Here is a 27996-nt window from a genome sequence, read left to right as displayed (position 1 = left end):
CATCATCACACCGGGATGGCATCATCACCACAAAGCTCGATATTTATCAGGACTATCCTGTTCCTCACTTTGTTTGGTATTTTAATTCAGGATTGTTATGGATTTCCTAATGGAGCAGGAACCTCTGCCTGTTTTACTCTGATACCTGGCCACCCGGGATCACCCCTGACAGGTACCCCTCCATTCATCCTGACTCCCCTCTCATCATCTTACACTGCTGGAGGAACTGTTCTAGGTAAGATTGGTTTCTATTTATGTTACGAATCTTCTTTATTGCAATGGAGGAATTATCATTAAACTTTGTATTATATGGTTAGATTTGAGTTGCTTCTTCATGAAATAACACGTAGCAAAACTTATCATTATAAAATGCTTGTTCATATTGTTGTTATAAATAACTTGACATAACTTAAGCTATTTACTATTCTGTAAATCTAATTCAGGATGTAATTGTCCAAATAAAAATTTGTTACAAATATTTCAGGAATTATGTAATGAAGTGGTGTTAAATTGTTGAATAATTTTCTTAATGAACATCATAGCCAAATTATAATCTTGCTTTAAAGTGTATGTTTGCGTATCATCTTTGATATTTTTTATTAGATAAATACATTGAAATTGAAATATATTTCTGTTTTATGCACCAGCTAGTAAAAGGGGAAATATTTACCGATAGCCCTTCAATCGATGTGGAACACTGGAAAACCACTCAATTCAAATCAAATTTCAGAAACCAATTAGAAATATACATGATGCAATGAAAATTGTGTTAGATTTGTATTTTAGCGTATGTACATCAACCACCACGAGATCAAGATCAAATCTAAGAATGATAATATGAATGAATCGAAAGTGCTTGTCGAGTTCAAAATATTTCGTAAAGCTACGAACGACCTTATTAATGTATGTTAATGGAAAGCAAAACTAAGTTCTCAGTCACTATATTAAACAAGCTATAAGTTGATATGGGCTATTCCACGGTTACTCACGTTACATTTGGAGACACCTTGACTCATACTTGGAGCTGGAACTCCATTATTATTGATAGGAACTAAACATCTCTTTATCACAACAAAGTACACAGTCTGACTATCCTTTGTATAAAAACAAAACTTGGGAAATTTTATTATGCTCCTGGCAAATCTTTGGAATGTGTCGGTTACTCACGTTACATGATTTGGACATGCATAAAATGAAAAGTCGACATAAGTGAAAAGTCTCCTCATACAAGGCTTTTATGAAAGTTGATTATATCCATTTCAAAGAAGTATATAAGGGAGACAAACTTTGTACATAATTAAAAAAATAAAGAACACTTGGTTTTTACTTGGGGTGCAGATAATATGGTTACTCACGTTACGGTTACTCACATTACATTTTGTCCATGTATGGTTAACAACACAAATGTCATTAAAAATTCAATAATGTGTGTAAAATTCATTGCTAGGAACATCAAAAAGAGATTTTATACAAAAAATTGGAACAATTGGAGCTTTATAAGGGAGTAAGAGGGAAAAGTATGATTTTGCTTACTAATTATGCATAAATTAGCATAATTGCTTAATACCAATTTGCATGAAATAAATTACTGATAGTATTGTAGATTATGTCCAAGACAACCTGCGTGCAAATTTTCGGCGTGATCGGGCGGCCAAAGGCCGAGATCTCAAGGGGGGCCTAGGAGGCCCCCCCCCCCTGGGCCATATTAACTCCCAAAATACCCCAGCCTAGATAGGGTTACAGGTAAGGACATTCAATGTGTTGTTCGAACACTCTTTAAAGTTTGGTTAATTGAAACCAAGTCTTACTAATGCACTCTCGCATTGTGAATACTTCTACTAATATTCAATTTTTTTGTGTGATTGTATGACCACTGATATTTTGATGAACAAAGAGTCACATCAAAGAGGTGTACCCTCATTTTGCTTTTAATTAATCAAAAATAACTTCACAACTCACCATGAGACTTAAAACTTGACATCACACAGAAAATGTTACCTAACTGCATAATTTTTACTGGTTACTCACATTACATGATGGTTACTCACGTTACAAAGTTACTCACGTTACTGTTTTTCTTCATCATTTTTATAAAAAATTGTACTTTTTAATGATTTTATTAGTCATCACTGTGTCAAAGATTGTTTGAAGGAAGAGAATTTAAAATCCCACCAATTAACTGTGAAGAATTTTTCTCTCAGAAAACAAAGTCAGTTTTTTCGGTTACTCACGTTACATCACCTGAGCAAGTTGCAATATTCATTTTTGAATGAGTACTACAAATTTACTTGAAAAGCTGTTGTGTATTTTAGGTAATTTGACTCTTCTAAACTTCAGAAATATATAAAGTGGTATGTTGTTGCAATAACAAAATGGTAATAAGGCATATTTCATTTTTCACTATTTTTCTTGTATTTTGGTACAGAATGGAAGACACAACTTTTGACCATTTTTTTCCAAAGTATACATATGAAAATAAACTTTTTATTTCTTGTTCCTGAAACTATCAAGCATGAAGGACTTAAAGTATTAAAAAATTCAAGAAAATATTGAATTTGAATTTTTAAGCTCATGTCCATCAACCTGTGGAATTGCCCATATGTTTTTAAGTTGATTATATCTTTTCTCATACTGTACAGCAATAGTGTATTTTTATGTACATCAATTTAAGGATATTGCGTTTAAAAAATCAGGAAAAGTTTTGGGCTAACACTTCGGCACTTCACAAACAGAAACGTTATAAACTTTAAGACCGGCATTGTGAAACAATATCTTGTCTAGCCTTTGAATTTAGATATGATTTTAAGAGTGATGCGAACTTGTTTAGAGATTGATGTTATCAAGGTGTATGGGGTGAAGTTGAGTTGTGAGGGTGAGAAAAAGGGAAGAGGTTGTTAACATGTAGATTGATTAACTATTCAATGAAAGGGATATCGTGGGAGTCGACCTACATGTATAATGTACTTGAAAGAATGGAGAGGGAAATTCATACTTTCATTGCAAGCAGAAGTTTGTTTAGAGCTAACCCGCAGAGAGGTTTATATCTAACGTAGATAGAGAATAACATCCTAAAGCTTTTCTATCAATATTATGTCTCCTTGTATACGTGATCTCTCATGGGTTGTCTCGTAAGTCAAGTTCTACCTGTACGATGGTGATATCAATACCCATTGGTCAATCTTTCAAACATGACATATTCGCTCTTGCTCATTGCCGAGCACGGAGTCAGTGTCCCAGTGTAACAGTCATAAATATTGGACTTTTATTCTGCACCCATTTCAAATTGCACGAAAAACAAAGTGATTGACACTGCGTAAAGTCATCAAACTTTCTTTGAATAATTATTTTTAAAAAATCAGTGAGAAATATAACCCTAACTTACCTGGGGGAGGCCTTTTCAGCCTCGGCCCCCTCGACATTTTTCGCGATATATCCGCTGTGCGAAATTTTTGACCGCGCCGCTCGCTGACTTTTACTTTCAAATCTCGCGCAACTCTTGAGACCAAATTTGTGACGCCCGCGCACGCAGTTACGAAATTACGCAACATTATTCAAGTTCATGTCAGATCAAAATTATGTTTATCATGTACAAAGTCAATACAATATCTGTTTCATCTAAAATTAATGAATTAGTGATTATTCTCACTTTTATTAAAAACAGTTATTTAATTTGATGCTATTTATAACTGAAATAAGACCCGTTTCTTTTAAACGATTAAAAAGAAAAAAATACACAAGAAATTTAAAAAACAATAGAATACATAAGAAATTGATATTGGCACTGGAATTTTATCCTCTGCAAAATTTTCCTTTGCAGAAATCCCGTAAAGAATATTTTCACCACAAATTAGTTTTCCAGGAGCCTTATTTAGTGAATAAGAGTAAAAATATGACTACATGATTTTTTGCAATTTACCTATGCAACTACTACTACTACTACTACTACATTGCTTCTGCTGTTACTACTGCTACCAACGACATTACAATTGTAATTATATTGATAAGATACTGAATTTTATCAGAATTGCCCCGATCAATTCCTCTCTTTTGTCTCTATACTCAAACCTAAATTTAAATTTTGCCTTTCACTATTTGAAACGCCTTTATAATACAAAATACAGTTAGCTTCGCTTCAGGGGCATATAGTGCGACAGCCCCTTATGAATCTGCGAGTGATCAAACATCAAGAAGAAGAAGAAGAAAAAATAACAAATACTTGGAATCATCGAAAGTGTTGAATTTGAGCGTCAATATATGCTTCGTTACCTCTATTTTGGATGAAAAATAAAAGATAACTCTCTTTAGGTGATTTTGCCCCTATCGAAAACTACGGTATCACCCTGTGCAGTTAAGATATAAACATCACACAAGGAACTTTTCCATTTATAGTTAGATTCCTTTTAATAAAACCAATCACGTATATCGCATTTAAGTGACAAGTGATGTTTGAAGAGGCTGGTTAGATTTTCACATCACACTGTTATTTCATTCGTACATGTAATGATGTCCCGTGGATTATATGATACAATTTACTTGATCCATATAGGTCCACGTGTTACAAAACGTAGCAATTGATGGCATGACTGATTAATTCTAACGATTAATGACATAAATCCATACATGTCTGTACAATCAATCGTTAAGATTTATGTTATGAAACCATGCACACAATCAAAGACAATGTGCTATAATTAGATTAGTTATTAATCCTATGATCTATGTAAAGGACCTAAAACTGTATGTCTGGGCCCCCGATTTACAAAGATTTTCGATTGATCCGATCAATCACAACCATGGAAAGTCGGTAACATCAATATGTCATTAAGTCATCGTTTTAAAAAAAAAATCAGTGTGCTGATGCTTGCAAAGGACATTGTGTAAATTTCCTGGAGAAAAATTATGACATTGTCGGATTTCCACTTAGGTTGATCTGATCAATCGTAAACCTTTGTAAGACGAGACCCTGATTTTTATTGACTTGCATGAAAGCTGAAGCTTTCAGAAATTCATTTTGTTTTATAAATAACTTTTCTTTTAAAATGAATTCCCTTTAAATGCAATTCTGTTTAGCTAACAGTTGTCATTGGATTCATTATATTTACCAACCTAATGTATTTTAGGGTGCAGTCATACCCATTATGGGTCTTTTTAGTTTCGTTTTGCAACAAATGAACCTGCAAATGAATTACACTTTATGATCTTTTAAATTGCGCAATGACAATTTATGAATATGAAATAAAAGCTAGTCCTATCTTAGTATTTTCATTAACAAGGCTACGCTGATTTTATTTTATTTACCATTCGGAATCATTTTTGTTGCCTTTGGCATTTACTTTAAAAAATGTATTGACTTACAACCTGGTGAAATTTTGAGAATTATTTTGCTTTTTGCGGTATTATGTCAACTATTACACCATTAGCAAAGGCACTGAGTGACAATGTTCAATATTGTTTAGATTTTTAATATCGAGTAAAACTTTTTATTTAGCGGTGAGTTTTCCGATAGGATTTTTGTGTCATCACCATCACCATCATCATCCACGAAAATACGACTTGTTTCTTTCAAAACTCTTGATTAACCAGGGATGTGATGAAAAATATTTGATATTAATTTATGCTTCTATCACTCGTCCTAGATTCTACCAAATAGAAATGAGGTTGAAATTTTATGAAAGAGGGAAGTTACTATTTATATTTCCGCGAACTGTAGATTTTCACAGGAATGAGTGAAACGCCTTATGACCAGACGGTATAATATCGATCCGCTATAGCAGCTGAAACAATAGCAACAAACTTCACCTTTTCCATGTTTTATTGCTCATATGCTCCCTGTCGGGTTCTTTTTATTCTAATTTGTATACAGTTTATTGGAGATATTATATATATATGTATATACATACATACATACACACACACAATAATAACGACATTGTGGAACATTTCACACACTCTGAATTATTCTCTTCCAAACCATTCAAACAGATCCCAATTTCCGATTATGATTATAAGACCAGATTTCTTGATAAAATCTGCTGTTTGTTCAAAAATTGAAAAGGATTTAATTGAAGGTCATTTGAATCAATATTAACCTGTCAACTGACTAATAAAGGAAAATAAACCATTTCAAGTACATTACCGTTAATTCACTGGACTTGAAGTTGAAAATTGTATCATATTATCATTGATAATTAAGTATCAAAGAGCGAAATGTTCGACATTTGTGATTATAGCTCATAATGTCCAAGGTTGAGAACAATCGAACGATTAAACTCTCTATAGAAATCTGTTGGCCCATTCAAGGTCCGCACATAAACTAAACATATAATTTTCATTCTCCTTACCCCACCCCCTGTGAATAGGAGTGTGCTTTCAATGAAGAAATATAAAAATGTTCCAGTCATACCTTTTGACAAAGACATAATTTTTTTGTATCCGGTTTTCGTGAATCGCTCAGACATTCTCTTTATCCAATATCATGTATGGAATCACGGTTTTAAAGGATACATGTTTTGCTATGTCAGTTTATGTATAACTATCGTAACATTCGACCTCCTTACTCCCTCTATATATGATGATAACATAAGTTGTTGAAATAGATTCTACATGTTTTAAAATATTTTTCTTGCGTTGATAAACTTGTGTGTTGAAAACACATTCAGGTGGAATTACTTATGAATGAGCATGCTATGTACATTATCATTATCACATAATCATGATAATTGTCATATACATGTATAGAAATGTATAGACATATATATGTAAAATGCAGTCCTGAATCAATTTAGGTAAATCCTTGGTTATCCAACTGGTTTTAAATCCGCTTATCCAAGGAGTGAAAAAACGTTTCCTTCAAAATATGCCCGTCTTTTGTTGTGAGCAGAAAGACCTATTCAAAGAATCGAAATTCTCAATGTGATTACGTCATCGGAGCTCCTTCAGTGTTGTAGGGTGTGTCATATACTAATATTGTCCTGTTTCCATGTTCATAGTAGCATGATGTTACAGACAAATCATAGCTAAAAGTAAAAAAAGGGTAGATATTATTGAAACCATCTTCGTGTTAAATCACGAATAAGCAACGTGAAAAACGTTATGTCAGAAAGGTCCTTCTATTTATGCATTTTGGATTTCATACATGCGCGGTTTATTGAATTTGCTATGTAACATTGATTTTTTTTTCGAATATGACCATGAGATATTTGCCCATGCGCTTCCTTTAAACCACACAAATGACATAAAGGGAAATAGACTAAAGTCTTCTTCGTATTGTATTTTTAACATGCGGTTAATACTTTGGTATTATGGATTTTAGTCCGATCTGTAAAAGCCTTGTAGCCTTGCGCTAGTATTCATTTTGTCCGCGTTAAAGTTATGTACATTAAAAGTTTGCCACGCTCCTTCGACATGGTGCGCACCCAAAGTTCTTATTCGTCTTCATTTCGGAGTGATGACCTCTTTTTTTTTTTTTCCTTGTCAAAATTTTGGGACAAAATAGCACCCCTTCAGGCATATGTGAATACGGAAGAACAATTTATTTATTTTCAACCTGAGACCAGTCCATTGATGGAATGGATAACAGTACAAGACCAGTCACACGTATTTCTACATGTATACTGGTGTACCAAACTGAGTTTGGTAACCACTTAAAAACCTATCAAAATAGCTGATTCGTATTATGGTACATTGGCTGGTTTGTATACAAACAATACACCTTCATTTCTGTTTTGTTAAATTGTGTGACTTAATGACGTGTGATTAATTGAATCATTTGAACCTTCATGGGGAAATGTATATTTTCAGCAAATATAATTGTAATGATCGAAGGTGTGTCAAGCATTTGGAAGCATGGAATTTATTCAATTATCAAACCCTATATAGCAAATAAATGATAATGTTAAATGATAATTTTTTTTTTCAACATGAATAGACCATGCTGAGAAACAATTATGAAAAGATTTCGTAATTTTCAAAAGAATCTTGTTAATTTTAGAAAGGAATTTTACTGATAGTCTATGTGCTAAGGTTTCTATTCACAATTGAATAGGGGATTTTTTATAGCTCTGGACAACAGGCGCATTGATTCGAATGTACATGTACCACTACTATTACTACTACTACTACTTACTACTACTACTACTACTACTACTACTACTACTACTACTACTACTACTACAGTGACTACTATATTACTACTAAGTATGCTGCTACTACTAATACTTTTAGAAATAGTACTACTACTACGACGACGACGTCTTCTACTAGGCTACTACGTCTTCTACTACAACAACAACTACTCCTACTACTACTACTACTACTACTACCACCACCCATACCACCACCACTACTACTACTACTACTACATGTACTACTACATGTACTACTACTACTACTATATACTACAACATGTACTACTACTACTACTACTACTACTACTAGTAGTAGTAGTAGTAGTAGTAGTAGTAGTAGTAGTAGTAATACTATTTATGTTATCGTTGCTTCGATGCTACCTGCCATGCTTGTTGTACAAGTGTGGAATTTCTATTATTTGATACCTCTGTTGTAGTGCAATCAATTCCACATCTACTGAAGAAGGTCAGGCATATACACTACTTTCATTGTACCACACAAGACACACGTAATTATTATACCAATCATGGAGGCACCTCCACGTATCAATTCACCAAGACAATAAAATGTTGCACCATGCAGCACACTGCAGCGTGACAATCTGACGGCCTACATGTTAAATCATAATTATTCTTCCAGAAATTACGTAATTTCTATAAGAAATTATGGCGGGACCGCGCTAGAGATATATGATGAGTGCAATGTGGATGAAATTGTGTATCACAGATCATTATTTACACGTTTCTATAGAAACGCATGTTATGATATCGAAATGGATCAATGTGTCTCGTGTTACTTGGAATTTATTTTAAGTACTTTTGAAATTGGATTCTATTTCAGATAAGCCATCGATTTTATCATATTTAATATCGTGGAACATTATCTCACTACATGCATGTATCTCAGTTCAATTTTCATATGCAATCCATGTGGCAAAAGCGGAATATCGGAATTATGATCAAAATTATTGAAATGTTAAAGGACAAGACAATGAAAAGAGAAAAACAAACAAGCAAAACACTGACATTTTCATCAAAATCTGATGTAAGATAAATACGTAAGAAAGTTATGACCTTTTAAAATTTTGTTTAATTTCACAAAATAGCTATATTCACGTCCTGGTCGGTATGCAAATGAGGAGACTGATGGCATCATCAACTCACTATTTCTTTTGTATTTCATTACAAGGAATATGAAATATTATAATTTTCTCCTTATTGTCATAAGAAACTGAAGTTTTATTCCTCCGTAAACATGTAATTATCATTGTAGTAACATTTTTGTGATTTAAACAAGAGAGACCTTATTATTGTCCTATCAGTAAAAAAATGAAATATTGTATAATTAAAACATTGAAAAACAAAAGAAATAGTGAGTAGGGGACATCATCAACTCTCTCATTTGCATATTATTTTACAACCGATTTTGAAGAAATTTCCAGGGTTAAGCTTGATTGATCTTTTTTTTATTCAAGTCAACTTTTCGTTGGAGTGGACTTGAACTTTTATGATGAAACAATATCCTTATCTTTATCATTATTTTCATCATCATCTTCACCATCACCATTATCATCAACATTTGAGAAATGATATCTTGGGGTTAAGGCATTTAGTATTTCTTAAATTTATCGTTGGATACTGAGTGTGATATCATTTGTCACCAGCTGATTTAAGAGATGATTTCGCTTTCACTGATCAACCCCCCTCCACAGTAAGTATTTATATACACAGAATGGTAGATTCGGCTAACCTGTATGCAAACATGCCGCATGGCCTGTTCAGACTATTACTTTTCATGCATAAGTATCTACTGAAAGTTGGTTTAGACTTGAGAGGGTAAACATTTCACGTAAAGGCTGAAAAATCACAAACCGAGTAGTGAATACAGTGGAGACTCGTTCCGGTTGAGAGATTGATGATCTTTCTTTTATTAAACATTCGCAATTTTGTAAATGATACCGTTCTTATCGGGGTTTCATTCGCAACTTCAGAAGATGCCACATGTATTCTGTTGAGGGAGAAAATAATGGAACTATAAAACTATACGAAGTAATTTTTGTTGTCTGAACGTCAACTAGAGACAAACCATGGAAACCAAGGCGATAGCATGTTACGCTCATAGACACACATTCGATTGGTCGAATCAATGCATTACGGACAGTCAATATTAGTTTTTTATCACACCACTTGCATTTTAGATATCTGCGAGTATAGTTGGCACTTATTTGATTTGCTGCTTGCTTTTTGACTGGAATGAATCAAAGTCGCCATCTAAATAAAACGTATCCTGATAAACCCGGAACCCGGAACCCTCACATTCTTATCTGAGAAAAAGGTGTCATATTGATTTGATCATGGAGTTTAATGTATTAACACACAAAAATAGCTCCACGATTTGATGAAGTCTTGGTATGTACTCAACCATCTGTAGCCTATATCACAATGACAGAAGATAATATATACAGATATGCATATATACATATATCAACTTGAGTATTTAATAATATATTTAACAAAATGTCACACTTTAGAAAAATGATAAGAGTTAACAAAATCTTATTATTTATAAATGAAATTACCATTTAAAAGAGGTAATTAAATTGGAAAGAAAGTCACTTTGTTTCCCACACTGTTATTTGCCAGGAATATTACTATGTTCAAATATCTTGCACAAGGCAGTAGTTGATATCATCCCTTTTTGTATTTTACTGCCGCTTTCTATCAATACGATTTTTACAGTAATCATATTATTAATCTGGGTTAGTAGTAGATTAATCAAGATTCGAATACAAGTAGAATCGTTGGAAAGCTTAAACCCTATTCAGCGCTATAATGACAATTGTTCTACGACCTTTCACATACACATTATTCTAGAGATAACAAACTTGTATAAAGAGATCAAATGATGCATACGGTGATTTATAGTCCGAATTCATTTTTCCCATTTCGCTTTGATTAAAGGTTAAGAATGAACAATGCCCGGTTCCGTTATGATAATAAAATGGTCTTTAGGTAACGGTCATTTTGTATGTTTTTTCATTGAATTAGAGCCAGGTCAATGGAGTTTGACTATATTCAATACAATAAAATTTATGACACATGCATGTGAAGCATAAAGACCAAGGATTCATAGACCAAAATAGCGGAAGGGAGCTCAAATCAGGGAATTAAAAGCTCGTCGAGCGATTTCTTCTCATTCTGCTCCAAAATTGTACTTTTCAAATGTGTCGTCAGTTCACGGTACATTTACGGAATTCCCTGTGCCTAGTGAAGGTGCCTAACCGAGGAACATTCAAACATTTAGCCTTTTCTCTACATATATTTATAGTCCGTTTTGTAAAAACAATTGGAAAGTATTCCTAGTTGTCACATTTTAACAAATCTTAAGTATATATACAAGGACACATAATTTGTAGCATTTAAGATAAAAGATTAAAATAATAATACAATCACGCCCCTTCTTTGTCATCTTGAACTGAAAGTTTGACAAACATTTGTATGTCTGGAAAATTGTTGTTTTATAAAACCTCTAATTGGAGGTCAAATATTTAATGCATTATTGACGAAAAGAGCCTCACCCCGTACATTATTGTGGTCGCAATTATGCAATGCAATAGTAAACATTACCGTATTTCCTGGAGCACGTACTTAAAAGGGTGTGCACCAACTCCCTCCTCTCTATCAAGGCTATGAAGGTGTAGTGGTATGCCCAATGCCGAATATAGCTCGTTAGGTTCCACTTCAGTGTGTTTTTTGTTAGTCTTTTCATAACTTATTTTATGAACTAAAGCGTATTGCAACGCTTTTTAATCAAAATTCTTATTTAGTTATGATAAACGTTTAAAGACTTTTGATAGAAAGCATTCAAGAAAGTGCTTGTGGTATTACTGTAAAGGTCTTATTAGAACAATGAATTTAACAATGAAGTCAATTGGTGGGAGTTTAGTAAGATCGTTGATCGACATGGCTGCGGAGTGGTGGACAATAATAGAGAAAAGGCAAGAGATGAACGGATAGAGATACTGAAAATAGTAGAAGGTAGAGCGATAGAAAAAAGAGCACTTTAAAAAAATGAAAATGTTAAATCAACATTTGAAAGGTTGGAGGAGAGACACCCTTTTCTAAATGTTACATTCCAACCATTCATAAACCCGAATCCAACATTTTAAGTGTTGGGTCGAACCATTTAAAGTTGTATATGAATCATTTAGAAAAGGTTGACACTCCTCCAATATTTCAAATGTTGATTTAACATTTCATTTTTTTAGTGAGGGAAAGGTATAGAGAGGGAGAGAGAGAGAGAGAGAGAGAGAGGGGGGGGGGTAAAAGGAGGGGGTTGAAAATGAATATACATAGATTGAGAGGGACAGGGACAAGGACTAGAGAGGGGTGAGAGTGATAATGAAAAAGGTTAACCGAATAATGTAACTCTTATTGAAAAATAATAGCATACAGAAATGTATCAATTTACATTCTTCTTAAATTCATTAACGACTATTCAGGAGGACATAAAATATTGTTAACCGATTGAACAAATACTAAGAACCAAATTGAATTATAGTGTCATACAATCACAACTGTTAGTGATGACTGGCTCTAGTCAATGAGAAACCGTGTATGGTTAGAGGACCACAATCGAACTCTAGAAATGAACTTTCAATTTAGTAATTAAATTTTCAACTTACGAACTCTTATAGAAACATCCAGTTACGAATTTAACGACTGAAGGTTATTATAATACATCGAACAACATGGAAATATTTTGTCTCTATTTTCACACTAGCAGAGGCGTTACATGTATATTCACTAAAGTGACATGTAGTTCACGCAGTTGGTTCCTTTATTTTGAAGTAATGACACATCTATTTTAGTGGCCATGAAACCGGCAAAATATACTCATGTCGTTAGAAAGGAAAATATGACTGGCCACTGAAAAAAAAATCATCTGTAGATGTACATTTACCATTAAGAGAGACAAGACAATTAAATTAATGCTTGAACATGTGTGCTCAGTGTGAACATACATTGAATTTAAAAACAATACATTTTAAGAAACATTTATGTAATTTACAATATACATGTACGTATTTATATTCAAGCGTCCATAATAAACGTCCATGGTGCATACAAAATGTACGTTCTTAAGATATGTTGCCTAAAGATAAGTGAGCGAAAACATAAATAATGAGGATCAGATTTAAAAGCATTCCATTTACCAAGGAGCTTGCATTTACAATTTCACACTGGTGGTTAGTAATATTATTATAAGTATTTTGTACCTTCGGCAAGGTGATGAAATATCTGGAAATTGCAAACGTTTTAAATGGGCATGCAGTAATTACTACATTATTGTGGTTACTGGTCCTATCATAATTATGAAAATTATGAAAGGTATACTGTAGATTTCGGTTATATAACGAAAAGATAATGATGAATTCACTGATCTTCCAATTATGTAATGTGTTGAGGGGAATGTTTAGCAGTGAAAAAGAAAGAAAAAGATATGTTAACTCTGTTTGTTGGATCATTGGGAGACAAGAACGACTCGATGGCAGTAATGTACCTGACAAACCTCGCTGGAAGGGCGAACATTTCCTGAAAGGCAAACAGAAGGGGGGTGTCATTAAAGTCCTGTAACTCTGCTCCCTAACCCACATCTCCTCATGGACAAAAAATAGAAACCTCTATTCTAATGCCTGAAATTGTTTGTGTTTGACAAGATATTGTGAGAGTGAAAATTATATTAATGTGCACTTACGATCGAGTCAACGCATTAATATGAAATTAGTCACACAGTGATCATGACAATTATATGAACTTTCCATGTGTCTCCTGCAGTGCAACTTCAAGCTCAAGACTCGAGTCAGTACCGAGGTATCCTTCTCCAGGCCAGGACGTCATCTGGTGCTATCGTTGGTTCCTGGTCCACCTCTGACCTATCATCGGATTTTCAGACCAGGTCTTGTTCCAGTAACGGCGATTCTATTACGCACACGAGTAATAATAACAAGGTTCTTCCTCAGATATTCACGTGGATAGCACCGCAGACTACAGCACTTGGATCCATCACATTTCAGTAAGTTTGCGTAATGCCGATATGTTTGAATAAAACTACGAAACATTATATATGAGCGTACTGTAAATTATCTTACATTCTTCTAATATAAAAAGAAACTTATTTTATATATATGCATGATATAAAGACATTACCATAGAGACAGAATCTAGAGATATTGTAATAGAGATATATTTAAGACGTATAGAGACATGGTAAAGAGACATTATTTTAGAACATTATATTTTTCATTATAAAGCGACATGATATAGAAACATTGTAATTATTACGTAGAGACATAATTAGAGACATAGTAATTACAACATTCAATGTTATAATGCTATAATATATTTTTTATTGCGCCAAGCTGTGTTTTCTGCTCTTATACGAAGCGCACTGGCGGCACTTGAAATAAACGTTTCAAATCTGGACGATATTAGGAGAATTCGCATGACCCAAACAGATTAACATATTAATTGACAAAATGACCTACTATTGCAGGGAAAGATCTTAGATATTGTTATGTAGCTAGTACTTCGTTACCACTGTTGCGTGTTCCGTTAGGATTAGTCTTTCCGAGCTGATCGCGAAAAGTTTTGAGCCGTCCAACAATCAAAACGACTTGATCTAATAAGAGTCGTACAGTATAAGAACTCCAAGATACAGAGCACGGTTTCAATCGGGTGCGAAAAATGACAGTAGGAACATAACTTTAAGACTTACTTGTACTTTTAGTTATACTCGCGGATGTAAGACATACCTATACGTATATCTTTCTTCATTTTTTTTCGCGGATTGTTACCTTGGATATCATATCACAATCTCCGAAATTGCAGTGTACAGTTTTTTAAAACTCGTATTTTCCTACTCCACTCCCTTTAGCGCAACGGTCGTTATTGTGCAGACTCAATACTATGTCGATATACAATCATCTTCAGTCTCTCTCTTGCAAGGTAAGGCCGGCGAAAATCATTTATATTTTGAGCGCTTAAATATTATTTAATAATATCATTATGGCAAGTTTAACCATTAAAAACAAACTCTGTTAGATAGTATAGTTCAGACACCCAAATATATTTGGATGTTCTGATAAAAATAATCAACTTTTCTTTACCAAATTAATATGTAACGTAACATAAGTTGTGAGTTAATGCAAAAGTTGGTATTGAAATAAATTTAGTTGCAATGAGAGATACATGTACATACATGAAGAACAGAAGTTGAAGATGAAGAGAGAGAGGGGGAGAAAGGGGGAGAGGAGAGAAGGGGGTGGGGCATAATGACTGAAAGAGAAATCTGGATTCCATTGGACGGTAGCGACAGAGAAAAGGAGAGAGAAATTAATATGAAAGCTTTTTCAATCTTGTCATCTATCACAAATAACATTATACTTACTATGTAATTGCACGTTCATGTAAAATCACGTCAATCAATCTATATATCATCACAATCTCCATTATTAACCTAATTCCTCACAATACAATTAAAATTTAATATTAGAGTTGTAGCTTTTATTGATTTCTAAGCGTGTCTCATTTCTCTTATGCTGCGTGAGGAGGGTGCATGCTTTAGCTATTTTAATTTTTAAAGTAAAACAAAAATTCATAAAAATGCATGCATATGAATAACAGTATCAATTTGATGACAATCATGCAGCATTTAATGCAAGGGATGTATTGAAAAAAAATATCAAACTTGGCATGAGTTGTCGCAAATATGTTTTTAGAAAACAAACATACTTTTTAATTTATCATCATGAATTCTGATCTCTAATCTGACAAACCACCTTTCTCCTAACAAACTCTACTTAGGCCCGTGTGCAAACAACCTATGTCAAAATGGTGGTACATGTCAAGTGACTGCACCTTCCAGCTTCCGATGTTTGTGCACGTCGGGGTTCTCGGGGCCTCTTTGCTCCGAAGGAGGTAACGTTTTTGACGAGATTTAGCGAGGTTTTGGTTTCTTATGCTTTTGGCCATGCTGTCTATCTTATATGACGACTCCCCAAAATGGTTCTTCATTCAAGCTTTCCATTTATTCACTTATGAAATGCCTATTATTGCAGATTATATTACGATAAGGGAAAGAAGAGTGAACAAGCTGATGGAAATTAATGACACAATGCCTGTCTCATTATTACTTTAACATAATTAGTAACATAACAGTTCTACAATCGCCCTAACCCATTTACCAGTTTAATGTTTATAGTCTTTGAATTTGCTTCTACAACTATTAGGATTCCAGTCATTACTCATATATTCATCATAACTTACTTATTTCTGATGAATATTGATATATTAACATTCTAGCACCAGATTAACACTAACCATGTTCATTCTGTAGGTGTATGCACTCCAAACCCTTGCCGGAATAGTGGGACTTGCCTCGTAACTGGTCAGCTCACATACTCCTGTTCATGTCGAACAGGTTATGTTGGAGTAAACTGTGAAATTTTAGCAGGTACTAATTCATGTTGTAGTGTGTAGACTTGTCGACCGTCGTTGACGACTCTATGTTGACATCATTATTTTGTAAGACTTGCGCTGCGTCCAATTATTGTCCTCGAATCAATTGCTCTCTTTTGAAGTAAAGTCTAATTTCAAAGAAAAATGCTGGAACCACCCCCATACTAATGTCATGATGTTTATATAAAAGTTAGCAAACTATTCATATAAATTGTAATTGCTGTATGCTGCAATTTGTCGACTTCATAGAATAGCTATTGACAGTGTATGCGCATTCCTTAAGACATTGAATCACTCCATTTCGGAGAGAAGACAATGAAAAGTGCGCATTCGGTTACTTTTTATCTCTGATATAGAGTGGGGGTACATTAATCGCCCGAGCAGTTGAAATTAGTACAAAACATGAATAAATCCGTTTTTTAACATATTTTTACTGTGATTGGGGCATTTTAGTGCTTTGTATACATATTCAGAATTATATTTATTAAATACAAAAAAGTGAATTTGAATTTGAAACCTGTTGTAGTTGTATTGACTTGACACTACATGGATGTCGACACTGATTATAACTATGAAAAAATGCTTTGCTATTAGATATTTATGAATAAAGCATGGAACAATGAAATGATGTTAAAGTGCTTCTTTAGCCTTTATTTTAGTAGGCTCGTAACTTTTTTAAAGAAGACAAGAGTGGTGAGTTTGAAGAGTTTGAATGCTTTTGGATAATGCCAAAGAGGCCTATAATTTTTCAACTGTAGTTGATGAGCATCTTAAGATATTTCTTAATTAGTACAGTAGGTTAATACTAATCAGAAATGCAGATCCATTGAAATGCAAATGCTTTCAATTTGTCATCATCAATTAGGATAACATTACTTATAAATAAAACATTTTATTTTGCCTTTTTCATAGCACCCATCCCCACAGCTAAGCGTATTTTCCTTTCCAAAATATTTCTTCCCTTGCTATGAATACTTGGTTAATATGTTGTTGAAAATGGAATAGAAATGAATGAAACTCTCTTTCGAGTGAGCGCTGACCATGCTAATGTTCTAAGAATTTGGTATCCTTTATCCGTTCCATTTCAATATGGTTTTGAAACTCCTTGAGCAAACAAATTCTAACATGTTTATAAAAAAATATATGTTGGTAAATGTAATATCATCACTGCTATGGAAGTACCACATTGTCTTTCTGCACGTCACATCATCACACCCGTTTCACCATTGACACTCTTTTAATGCAAACTTTTTCACTCTTCATCCCCCGCCTCACACTATTGATACATCCTCTTTCATCGCTACTCTTTCATCTTCATCTGTTGAATAACTTTCACTGATTCATCACGTGCATCTAACAACATCAGGGGTATGCATAACTAACCAATGCTTTAACGGAGGCACTTGCTTGCCGATTACCAGTACATCATTCCAATGTGTTTGTATCAATGGATATGTCGGGCAACGGTGTCAAATACCAGGTAGGTATTCCATTCATGGCCTTTGATCCTTAATTAACTTTAATTACATTATTAATCTCTTTCACATATCTAATATCATTAACCACTGTGAAGTATTTTGCCCCTCGACAGCTCCAAGAACTTCGCGGACGCATTGCCATTTTCTATTGTTTTTTTAACCATAAATTCTACAGTATTTTTTACTCGTGCAAATGAATCAATGTCGTGTAATATGCTAATTATACCACTCAAATGCCTCTTACATCCCTTTTGTATTTTTGTTTTTCATTTTAAAATTAAAATGCGTGCATTCTAAAATTGATCACTAACATCTGCTTTACAGGGAATACTTAAGACATTTTGTTACTGCTGTTCTTTATATTGTAATTATTAAAACATTGGTTTGCGAGCAAACAGTCGTTACGAATATCAGGTAAGATCTGCATGGATGTATGTAAAGATTTGCATGGTTTCCGATGAATGATTTGTGTGTTCTGTATTTGAAAATGCAGTAATATAATAACAATGAGACCTAGTGCTAGAAAAATGGTAGAAATAATAATCATACTTGCACAGTAGCGCTTAAACATTTGTTTACAAGACGCCCTTAGAAATGACACCATATACAGTATTAAATTTGCACCAATATCAGTTCCCTGCAAAGAATGCGTGCACTGTCGATGTATTCATGATGTTAAATGTGCATGATGCAATAGATCACATTTTATATGTCACTTTTCTATTTATTTGTCTAAATAATAAGGTATGATAGTAATAAAACTACTTCAGTGATGATAATGATGATAATGATCAATAATTAGGGCAACGAAATCATTGTAGCAATGATGATGATAATGATAATAATGAAAGGTAGGAAAATGTAAATTAAAGTGATAATGAAAATAATAATTTTTATATCGCAAACTAAGTTCAAATGACCACGCTTCTAATTCATTTTGGATATTATTACATTAGCTACAGTATAATCACAAGTACAACAATATTATCTTAAGTTATATTACAAAGAGTTAGTTTTCCCCGAAAGAATGAGCGGTTGTGATTCATTTCCAGCATAATATGCTAACACATCCTAATCAAAATGGCTTCAGAGCATACTTTTTATCACAGCTGATTTTGAATGTGCTATTCTTTTTCTAGTTGCTGCTTGTTCTTCAAACCCGTGTCTTAATGGAGCTACATGCCTCGAAAATTCATCTGGCAATGGCTTCTTCTGCCAATGTCCTGAAGGCTACGAGGGTACGACGTGTGAAACCCCAACAGGTACAGTAATATACAAATAGATGTTGGCATGTAAAGGAAAGGGTGTACATGTATATCTCTAGTAATACTTATAATGGTAGTTATCCAAATATTTGTATCAATTTTTTTCATTCTTGTATGACCATAATGGCGAATTTTTTTTAAATTTTTTTTTTAAACATCTTTCGATAAAAGAAATAGCTCCCATTGATTGTATGATTAAAACTGCTTCCCTGTATATCAACGAGAGAAATTTGTGCACCCTCTGAAAATTGAATTTGAAGAACTAAATTGAATCATTGATGGAGACCAGGATATTGAACAGTTATTCACATTCAGATCAAGACTCCATCTTATAAATAGAACGATTGACCGAATCGTTATCAGTTATGGAAAAAAAACGATGCGTAGGTATTTCACTACGAACTATTCCATTACTAATGTAATTTCTGTTACACTTTGAAACATCTTGGGTAAAAGTGGTCCATGAGGGTAATTATGTGTCCAATCAACATTGGGCATTTCTTTTGGGCATTTTTATTTATTCAATTTTGCCCATTCTAAAGTTATTGCTGCTTATTTTTTTTAACCTTACTGGACAACATGCTTCCTTGGGTAAAATACTGCCCCAAATTGGTTGGACACATAAATACCCTCGTGGTGGTAAAAATTTTTACCCAACATTTTTTTACAGTGTTAGCTAAAATTGAATCTTTTGTTCTGTCAGTTTCGAATTTTCCATTCACTTTCCGGTCTAAAGATGATTAAAAAAAAATACAGTTAACTTTGAATAATTTTATTCCTCTTTATATTTTGTATTTAGTATACCAAATATGTATATTCTATTGGAATTTATGAAGGCTATTTATAATTTTCATAATTTAAAAAGAAATTGAAATATCAATATGAGATAAAAGAAAAGGCATATGCAACAGGAGTGGCGTCTTGGTGTTTTCAAACAATGACAAGAATATCAAAAGGTTACGTAATTTCTATCTCGATTGAATAACAGAGCCATATTATAAAGCTCAGAAGTATCTTCTTTGCACTCTACTTAACTTTTTTCCTACTGTTTTCTCCCCCTCTTTCCCCCTATTCACTACTTAAAAATCATAGAAGTGCAGCCGCCCTTATCCTGCTGTAGAATTACTTCTAATATGTTACATTCAAAGTGTATAGTGTGTACATGTATTATGATAGTGTACTTGACATACAATCTGCGTTTGTTTAATATATGTGAATATTTATTGAAAAATGAACTTCTTAAACAAAAGTTTGTCGTCCAGTAATGGCTTTAGATTTGATTTATATCAATGACATCTCTATACCTACATGTACACATGTATGTTCCATGAGTTGGCGTGTCATACACACCCCATTTCATTCAACGTTTCTACTCTCATTCGACAGCTGGGGCATGTTCTTCAAGCCCGTGTATCAATGGAGGCACATGTTTTGAACAGGACCAAGGGAATGCTTTCTTCTGCTCTTGCCCTTCTGATTATCAAGGTACTCGGTGCGAGACAGCAGTTTCAGGTAAGGAACCGCCCCGTGATTTGTCAATGTATTACGTAATTAACGAAACATGACGCCATCCTCCCAGACTTCGGGTCTAAGAACGGTTAGAAAAATACCGACCCAATTGCCATTTGTGCATGCAGGACAAAATAGTTATGATTAATGGAGAAAGAAGGTGGCAATGAAGGTCTAATGAATGTCATGAACTAGGAGATTTGCTTTCGGCATTTCATTTTTTGGGGGTTGGGACTTGCATGTACTATTTTATCTCCTATTGTTCTCAGACCCTATTCGAGGATCTTGTCATCGCGTTTCATTAAGTCACTGATGTCGCAGTCACACTCGTGAACTAAAGATACACATAAACCAAACTAAAATATTTGTCTTGATATCGTTACGTAAATTTATTTGGTCTATCATCTGGATTACTATCACCTCTCTTGTGTGCATGGGATATTAATAACTGTATGTTCAGTCAGAGGTTTTAGGAGGCATAAAATGTATTGTTGTGATGTGATGTCTGATTTTTTACACTAATAACGTGCTTCATGTTTCTAACACTTCAATGTATTTGACATAATCATGTGAAAGTTAAGTACGTGATGACCAAACACAGAAAATACAAACTAAGAAATCATCACTCCTACGTATGTTACGTATGTTTTTGATGTGTACATGTATTTTTTTCTTTAACACCATGATTTGTTGTTTACTCCTGTCTTCTAATGCATCTTAATTCCATATATGTTTATTGTATAAACAATTAACAAGAAATGGGTAATTAAACTTTGAATATATTAAGATAGGTCTATCTTTGTATTATACCAAAGAGAAGAAATAATTCATTTTAGTAGAGAATTAGGCACACTATGCTCATCACCTTTGTCATCAAGACACATCCTGTGATGTCGGCATATCCCCTTTGTTACTACTTGTATGTGTTTGTTTTACCAGTCTCCCCGTGTGCGCCTAGTCCTTGTCAAAATGGAGGTTCATGTCTAATAAGCGGCGACCAGACAAGTTTCTTCTGTCTCTGTACCTCTGATTTTATTGGAGAAATCTGTCAGACAGCAGTTGGTATGACAAGTCATTTTTTACCCTCCCAATTGGCAAAAAGCACTTGTTTTATGAATCATTTTTGAAAGAGATAATTTTGCAGAAGTAGTGGTTTTTAATTTCTCAGAAGCCTAGATTTTACAGGTTGCCCATGTCCTCTTCATTTCTCGTTTTCCTAACCATGCTAATATTATCTGTTTCTTAAAAAAGGGTTCTTGGTTATGCTTTACCTTTTCGAAGTGTCAAAGTGATACCCGTGCTGTTTTTAAAAAGTTGTTTGCCAATGTCCTTAAGTGCTCCGCCCTTTTCGTTTTGAAGAGAACAGACACGATGCCCGACCTCTTCTAAAGGGTTCTTATCAAATCCTTCAATTAAAAAATATCCTGGTTTGCAATAAATTCGATGATTCCCTGTTATAGATTACTTCTATTTATAATGTTTATCCTAAATCATTCAAAAAACGTTAGGATAGTGCTAAACAAATGACTATCACACAAACGATACATCTTGTTATCAGCAGATAGGCCCTGTTAGGCTTATGCTTCCAACCAAAATATAATTGCTGTATGTCAAGTTTTTTACCCTATTATGTATCAATATATATGATTTAAAAAGATAGCACTATAAGTTTTTCTTTTGCGTAGATTTCATATCCAATCCAATCGATATAAAGCGCCACTATCGAATTATCTAATCATACATGTTGTATGTGGTATTGAGATTAATGTTATGGAACCAGCAGTCTCAATGCCACATACAAGTCATGTATGATTAGACAGTTGGATAGGGTTCCATGACATTTGCTCCGGCGACAATTGCTCCATTCTAAATTCCAAACACTAATCGAATGACAAACTTCATCCCTGGGTTTAACACTATACCCTATCCTAACCCCAACATAAAACCCTATTTCAACCATAACCTTAACCCTACATCTTAGACGAAATTAAGCCCGGAGCAATTGTCGCAGGAGCAAACGTTGTGTTACCAGAATGCTAAACTTCTGTAGCATATAATTTTTCGTTCATAAACAAAAATAATTCTCTACTAAGATACTCGCACATCTCTTATCATATTCATCGCATTCTTCCTTGTTTCAATCACCTTCTTTTCTCTTCATGTGTCAACTAGTCGACTAAATTGCTGTATCCGTATCTTGTAACATCTCATCTCATAATAACACCTACTTCACTTGTCTTCATCCTTTAGCACAACCGAATCCATGTATATCTGACCCGTGTGTGAACACGGGCACCTGTTTCTCTTCTATTGATGGCATGACTTACAGATGTTTCTGCACCATCGACTTTACTGGATCCCATTGTGAAATCAGTGTCATTGGTATGATACAGGGAAACATACTGGAATCCTTATATCTAATTGGCTGAAAGCAAACTTGTAAAATTTATGGACAGTGCGCTTTATCATGGACCTATGAAGAGATGGACATTCATCGCTTAGATAATGAATTCACTAACAGGTGACGGTAATTGTCATCTGAATAACATTCTCTTCATACTAGTCTTCTTTGGTCCTATGATCGTCACCGTGAGAAGGGACTGAATTAGTTCGTTATTGGACATTTATATTTCACAAATTATATGCGCAGTTGATAGAAAATCAATGAAATAATGGATAATCGATGTGCAGTTTTTGTTTACCTTTGTTAATGTTAGTTCCATGTGTTTTATTTGGGGAAATGTCTGCATATTTTAATATAGAGGCAATATTGTGATTGATTGTTTACCATTTAAAATTCAATTTTCCCAAGTTTCTCCATAATATTCCAGATATACGTGGCACATAACATGTGTAGATCGTGTATCTTTCAATGTTATTGAGGTCCTTATGTGTGAGCGGTAGTTAGCGGATCGAATAATATCATATTTTATATCATAAAAATCGTCTGCTTCTCAAGTTTGCTGATCCATATATGAAGCAAATTGACTGAAAGGCACATACTGAAACAGGGGATCAGCCAACAAAAGTCAAGACCGGGAAACTGTTCCGTCTTTGAGTGATCAGATACCCTTGGTAGTCATGGTAATTGCTATTGTTACAACACCTGTATGTTCTCATTAAGATGCGCATAACCAGGTGACGGTGACTATCATTGGGTCAAAGAAATGCTCGCGTTAATCGTCCATCTTTTCATAGGTCCATGGCTTTATTAAACTCGCGCTGTGACATAATTTCATAGAGATCTTTTTATGGATCAACCGTTCTGGAACCATCCTAACAAATTGCGTGTTGATTAAGATACAAAGGAATGTTATGGAAATCATTCTTATGCGTTTTACTGAAACTTTTTTTCGATCTATGTTTTATCTTTACATCTTTTTATTCTATAAATCAAATCCCACGTTCATCCAATGATGTTACGTTATTGTTATTTAATTTCAGACCGATAAACTACTGATGAATGAGTTAATGCTATTGCATGAGATTAGCCTCATTTATGCCAAGACATTTGTATTCCTTCTAGTTCTCCTTTAGTTCACATCTACATCAGCCTTTTCTCTTGTAGTTAATTCACGAACATTTAAACGGATGCATATAGTTTACCAGTTTTGATGGTATAAATAATGTTTGTTATAGGTGAGTCTTTATAGAAGTCTTTTATCCTTTTTCCAATCATGTCACTAACACTCATCTTCTTTTATTCCACAAACTAACCACGTTATCTCACATCTTCTCTTCAGCTGCTCATTGTATTCCTAACGTATGTCGTAATGGTGCACCCTGCATGTCTTGGCCTGTTAGCTTCACATGCACCTGCCCATTTGGTTTTGGAGGCATCACATGTGAAAGTTTCGGTAGGTGCCTGCCTGGCGTGTTCAATCTGTGTAAAGAAGGTTGAACCCCCCTTTTACTGTCGAAAAACAAAGTGAGGAAAATAGCACAACTGAAAAGTTTGATTCTATGATTAATAAGCACCTTACAACATATTAGAGGGTCTAAAGTATATTTGAGGACTGCTAACGATTTAAATCTTAATCAGAGCTTATATAGATATTGAGGTAACACAGACGAAAGCTGTATGATATTTCAGACCAGTCGTTGAAGAAACCATTCAGACGTTTCGTTAACTCGCCGGGGTGGTCTGTGCACCCACCCACCCAGCCAAGAATATTGTCGAAAAATATAGATTATGCCTTCTTCGAGGTATACGGTTTTAATCCGACGCGATCTACTCTATCGACTTGCTCGATCTCTATCTCTCCCTCTCTCTTATTCACCCCCTCCATTTCAGATGTTACTATGCCTAAGTATGGCAAATTATTGCATTTACACTTCAAAAGGCTGCTTGTTTAGACTCTAAGGCCCGTATTCTGAAGTCGGGTTTAACTTAAACTCAGGTTTAAAGTTGTGGTTTAAGTATGGACAGCCAATTGTTACATAATCACTAACAGTAGAGATATCATACTTTCAGCTCATTCGGCTCTCAAATCATTCATAATTGTGCAGGAAGTATAAATAGCTGATTGTCGTCACCATCGATGAATCAGGAAAGAGCACAGTGAACATAAGAAACATACAACTTAATAAAAATTTTCATACTTTTGGCTTCCCATACTTAACCACAACTTTAAACCTGAGTTTAAGTTAAACCCAACTTCAGAATACGGGCCTTAGAATTAATCCTTACTTTATATGCATGGCAGAAATGATAACTTTTTAAAATTAAACAGCATAAAACATATATTTTACAGTGGTATCGGCGCATCTTATAACTGCTTTAAGCACATTGCATGCTTGCATCATTTAATTTCATTATAAATACTATCTTTAATGATTTTACAGTTGCTTAAAGTTTTCTACAGTAGGATGAAAATCGGTTTTTAAAGAATCAAACTTTAATTTTCATACTTGTTGAATTTAGCCCCCAATAAATACATTTGCATGTTATGTGTAAACCTGCATCAATGGTGCAACTTTTAATTTTGGTCATGCTGGTAATGCATTAATTTCATGTTCTTATAGATTTATATCCATTAAGAATCTGTTCGTACTTGTGTAATATTCCCTTGATTCCCACTTCTATCACGCAACTTGTAAAGCTGCATGTTACTTCAACCCATGTGTTTTTTTTTTAGTTCCATTCTCTGCTATACCCGTTCTGAGAATTTAAAGTTTATATTCATTGAGCAATACTGCATGTGCTTTTTCTATGGATTGTGGATGGTTGTTGATGTAACGTCCAAACATACCTCAATTATGGAAATAAAAGATTAAGAGCATTTTCTGCAAGATCAATTGTCGTTTGTACTTGTTAGTTTCGCCGGCAACTCCGTGCGACTCGAACCCATGCGTGAATGGTGCCACGTGCTTCCTGACTCCGGATCAGACTAGCTTCCAGTGCATGTGTCTCGCTGGTTTTAGTGGAATCACCTGCCAGGATATCACAGACGGTACGAGCCACTCAACCAAGTTTACAGTAGATATGATTTTATTGCTTCAGCTCATAGCGATATGAAATTATAATTTTAGGGCTTTACGCGCATAATTGAGTAACCAAAAAAAGACCAAAGAAATCATGGTACCAAATAAAGCAACTACGCTACTCAAGTTTAAGTGCTTCATGATAATATAAAAGTGAACTATTAGGAAGACAGGTGTACCTAACGTAACTATCAAGTAATCCTTTAAATGAATATAAGGAAATCTTACTACTTGAGAAAGATGCAAAAAGAGGATGTATAGATAGTTTGGATATGGGCGGGGAGAATACATTCGAATGTGATCTTCAGAAGTATAGTTTTACTCATAGACATTTTTTTACTGCAAGGATTATGAAAATGTTATCGGCATGTTTTCAGAATTAGTAAACTAGGCGCAAAGACGGCCAGGACACGACATCACTATAGACTAAACATACTGCATTATTATCGTCAATCAACCTTCTGCGTGGTTTGGAACCTATAGTTTATAAGTTAGAGGTAGTATAAATAAGCAAAGAAAGTTTGAATCTAATTAACATTCTCTTGTATTTACCTGCTTCATGCTGCAATTGGGAATTAAGCTTGAACCACAGTAGGACCTACTAGTTTCAGTGATATTCTTGTAGCGTGTATGCCTTAAATCCAAGAAAAATAATAGCTGTTTCTACATAGGGTGCAAACGCTTCTCTCTAATAACAGAACAATGTACACCTTCAACATGTCAGAATGGAGGGACGTGTTTCCAGTCAGGGGATGTTAATGGCATCATTTGTGTGTGTCCTCCTGGTCTTGAAGGGTCCATCTGTGAAATAACTTTACCTGGTAACAAACACTTTTCATCTTCCTTCTAATCGTACAATAAGTACATTCTATGGTAATGTTCATGCCCATCACAACTGTACAGATCATTTGACGAATGATTGCTGCATGGCAATTAGTACGACAACCAGTGGATGTATGGTCACTACATGTCTAGCAAGTTGATCCTAAAGAGTTGAGATGAGCACAGATAATAAGGAGTTTTCGCAACCGCGAAGTAGAACGCGTTCAAGAACATAGAAAATTGTCTAATGCCCTTCACGACAATGAGCAACCAATACATTTTTTTGGTGAATCAAAACAGCAGTTTTGTCTTGGATTATGGACAAACGACATATTTGCATATGACTTTCATCAGCACCGAAACTAAGGACGAACTGCAGCTGTTCCGATTCACTAATTTTCGACAAGACGACAAAGGCCCCTCAGTTGTCCATTGTCGTTTGACGGGCATTTTCAATACATTTGCTGTGTTCTAGAATTTGTTCTGCGCGGCGGTGCAAAAGCTCGCTATTACTGCATTACAAACCTCGGTACCCGTATCTTAAAGTTTCCAGTAGCAAACATAATAAGAATCCTTGATTCCGATTGGTTAAGAAGCATTCGAGCTCTTAGTGAATGAAATTTTCTGATGAAAAACTTTATGGTCTATCATTAAACGGTACCATGAACACTGGATACGTAAAATCTCGTCTAGCCATAGTATGTGTGCGTTTCTATGTCTTTCATGTTATCTTAACAATCATGCCATCCTGATAACATTTTACGTGCAATCATAATCTAACACGAGCAATGT

The 27996-nt window shown here is 34.4% G+C and overlaps 2 protein-coding genes across 2 annotated transcripts in view; both read left to right on the top strand.

The window, feature by feature from the left end:
* The first annotated feature begins 15 nt into the window (after window positions 1-15).
* LOC135155903 (fibropellin-1-like) lies at window positions 16-27232 on the top strand. The gene is made up of 13 exons (XM_064106342.1): window positions 16-235; window positions 13965-14202; window positions 15064-15134; window positions 15993-16106; window positions 16525-16641; window positions 18013-18126; window positions 19264-19386; window positions 20776-20901; window positions 21838-21960; window positions 23149-23280; window positions 24642-24755; window positions 26217-26351; window positions 27081-27232. Exons 1-13 carry the CDS (start codon window positions 16-18, stop codon window positions 27230-27232), a joined length of 1779 nt encoding a protein of 592 aa, XP_063962412.1.
* Window positions 13969-27996, top strand: part of LOC129284251 (uncharacterized) — a 125782-nt gene continuing 111754 nt past the window's right edge. The window contains exons 1-4 of the mRNA XM_064110650.1: window positions 13969-14202; window positions 15064-15134; window positions 19264-19386; window positions 20776-20901. The gene's annotated coding sequence lies outside the window, so the exon portion shown is untranslated. The remainder of the gene's footprint in view (window positions 14203-15063; window positions 15135-19263; window positions 19387-20775; window positions 20902-27996) is intronic.

Source organism: Lytechinus pictus, chromosome 2 (assembly GCF_037042905.1).
Source record: "Lytechinus pictus isolate F3 Inbred chromosome 2, Lp3.0, whole genome shotgun sequence".
Classification (NCBI taxonomy): domain Eukaryota; kingdom Metazoa; phylum Echinodermata; class Echinoidea; order Temnopleuroida; family Toxopneustidae; genus Lytechinus; species Lytechinus pictus.
The sequence above is the reverse complement of the archived record's forward strand: the minus strand, read 5'-3'. Positions and strand labels throughout refer to the sequence as shown.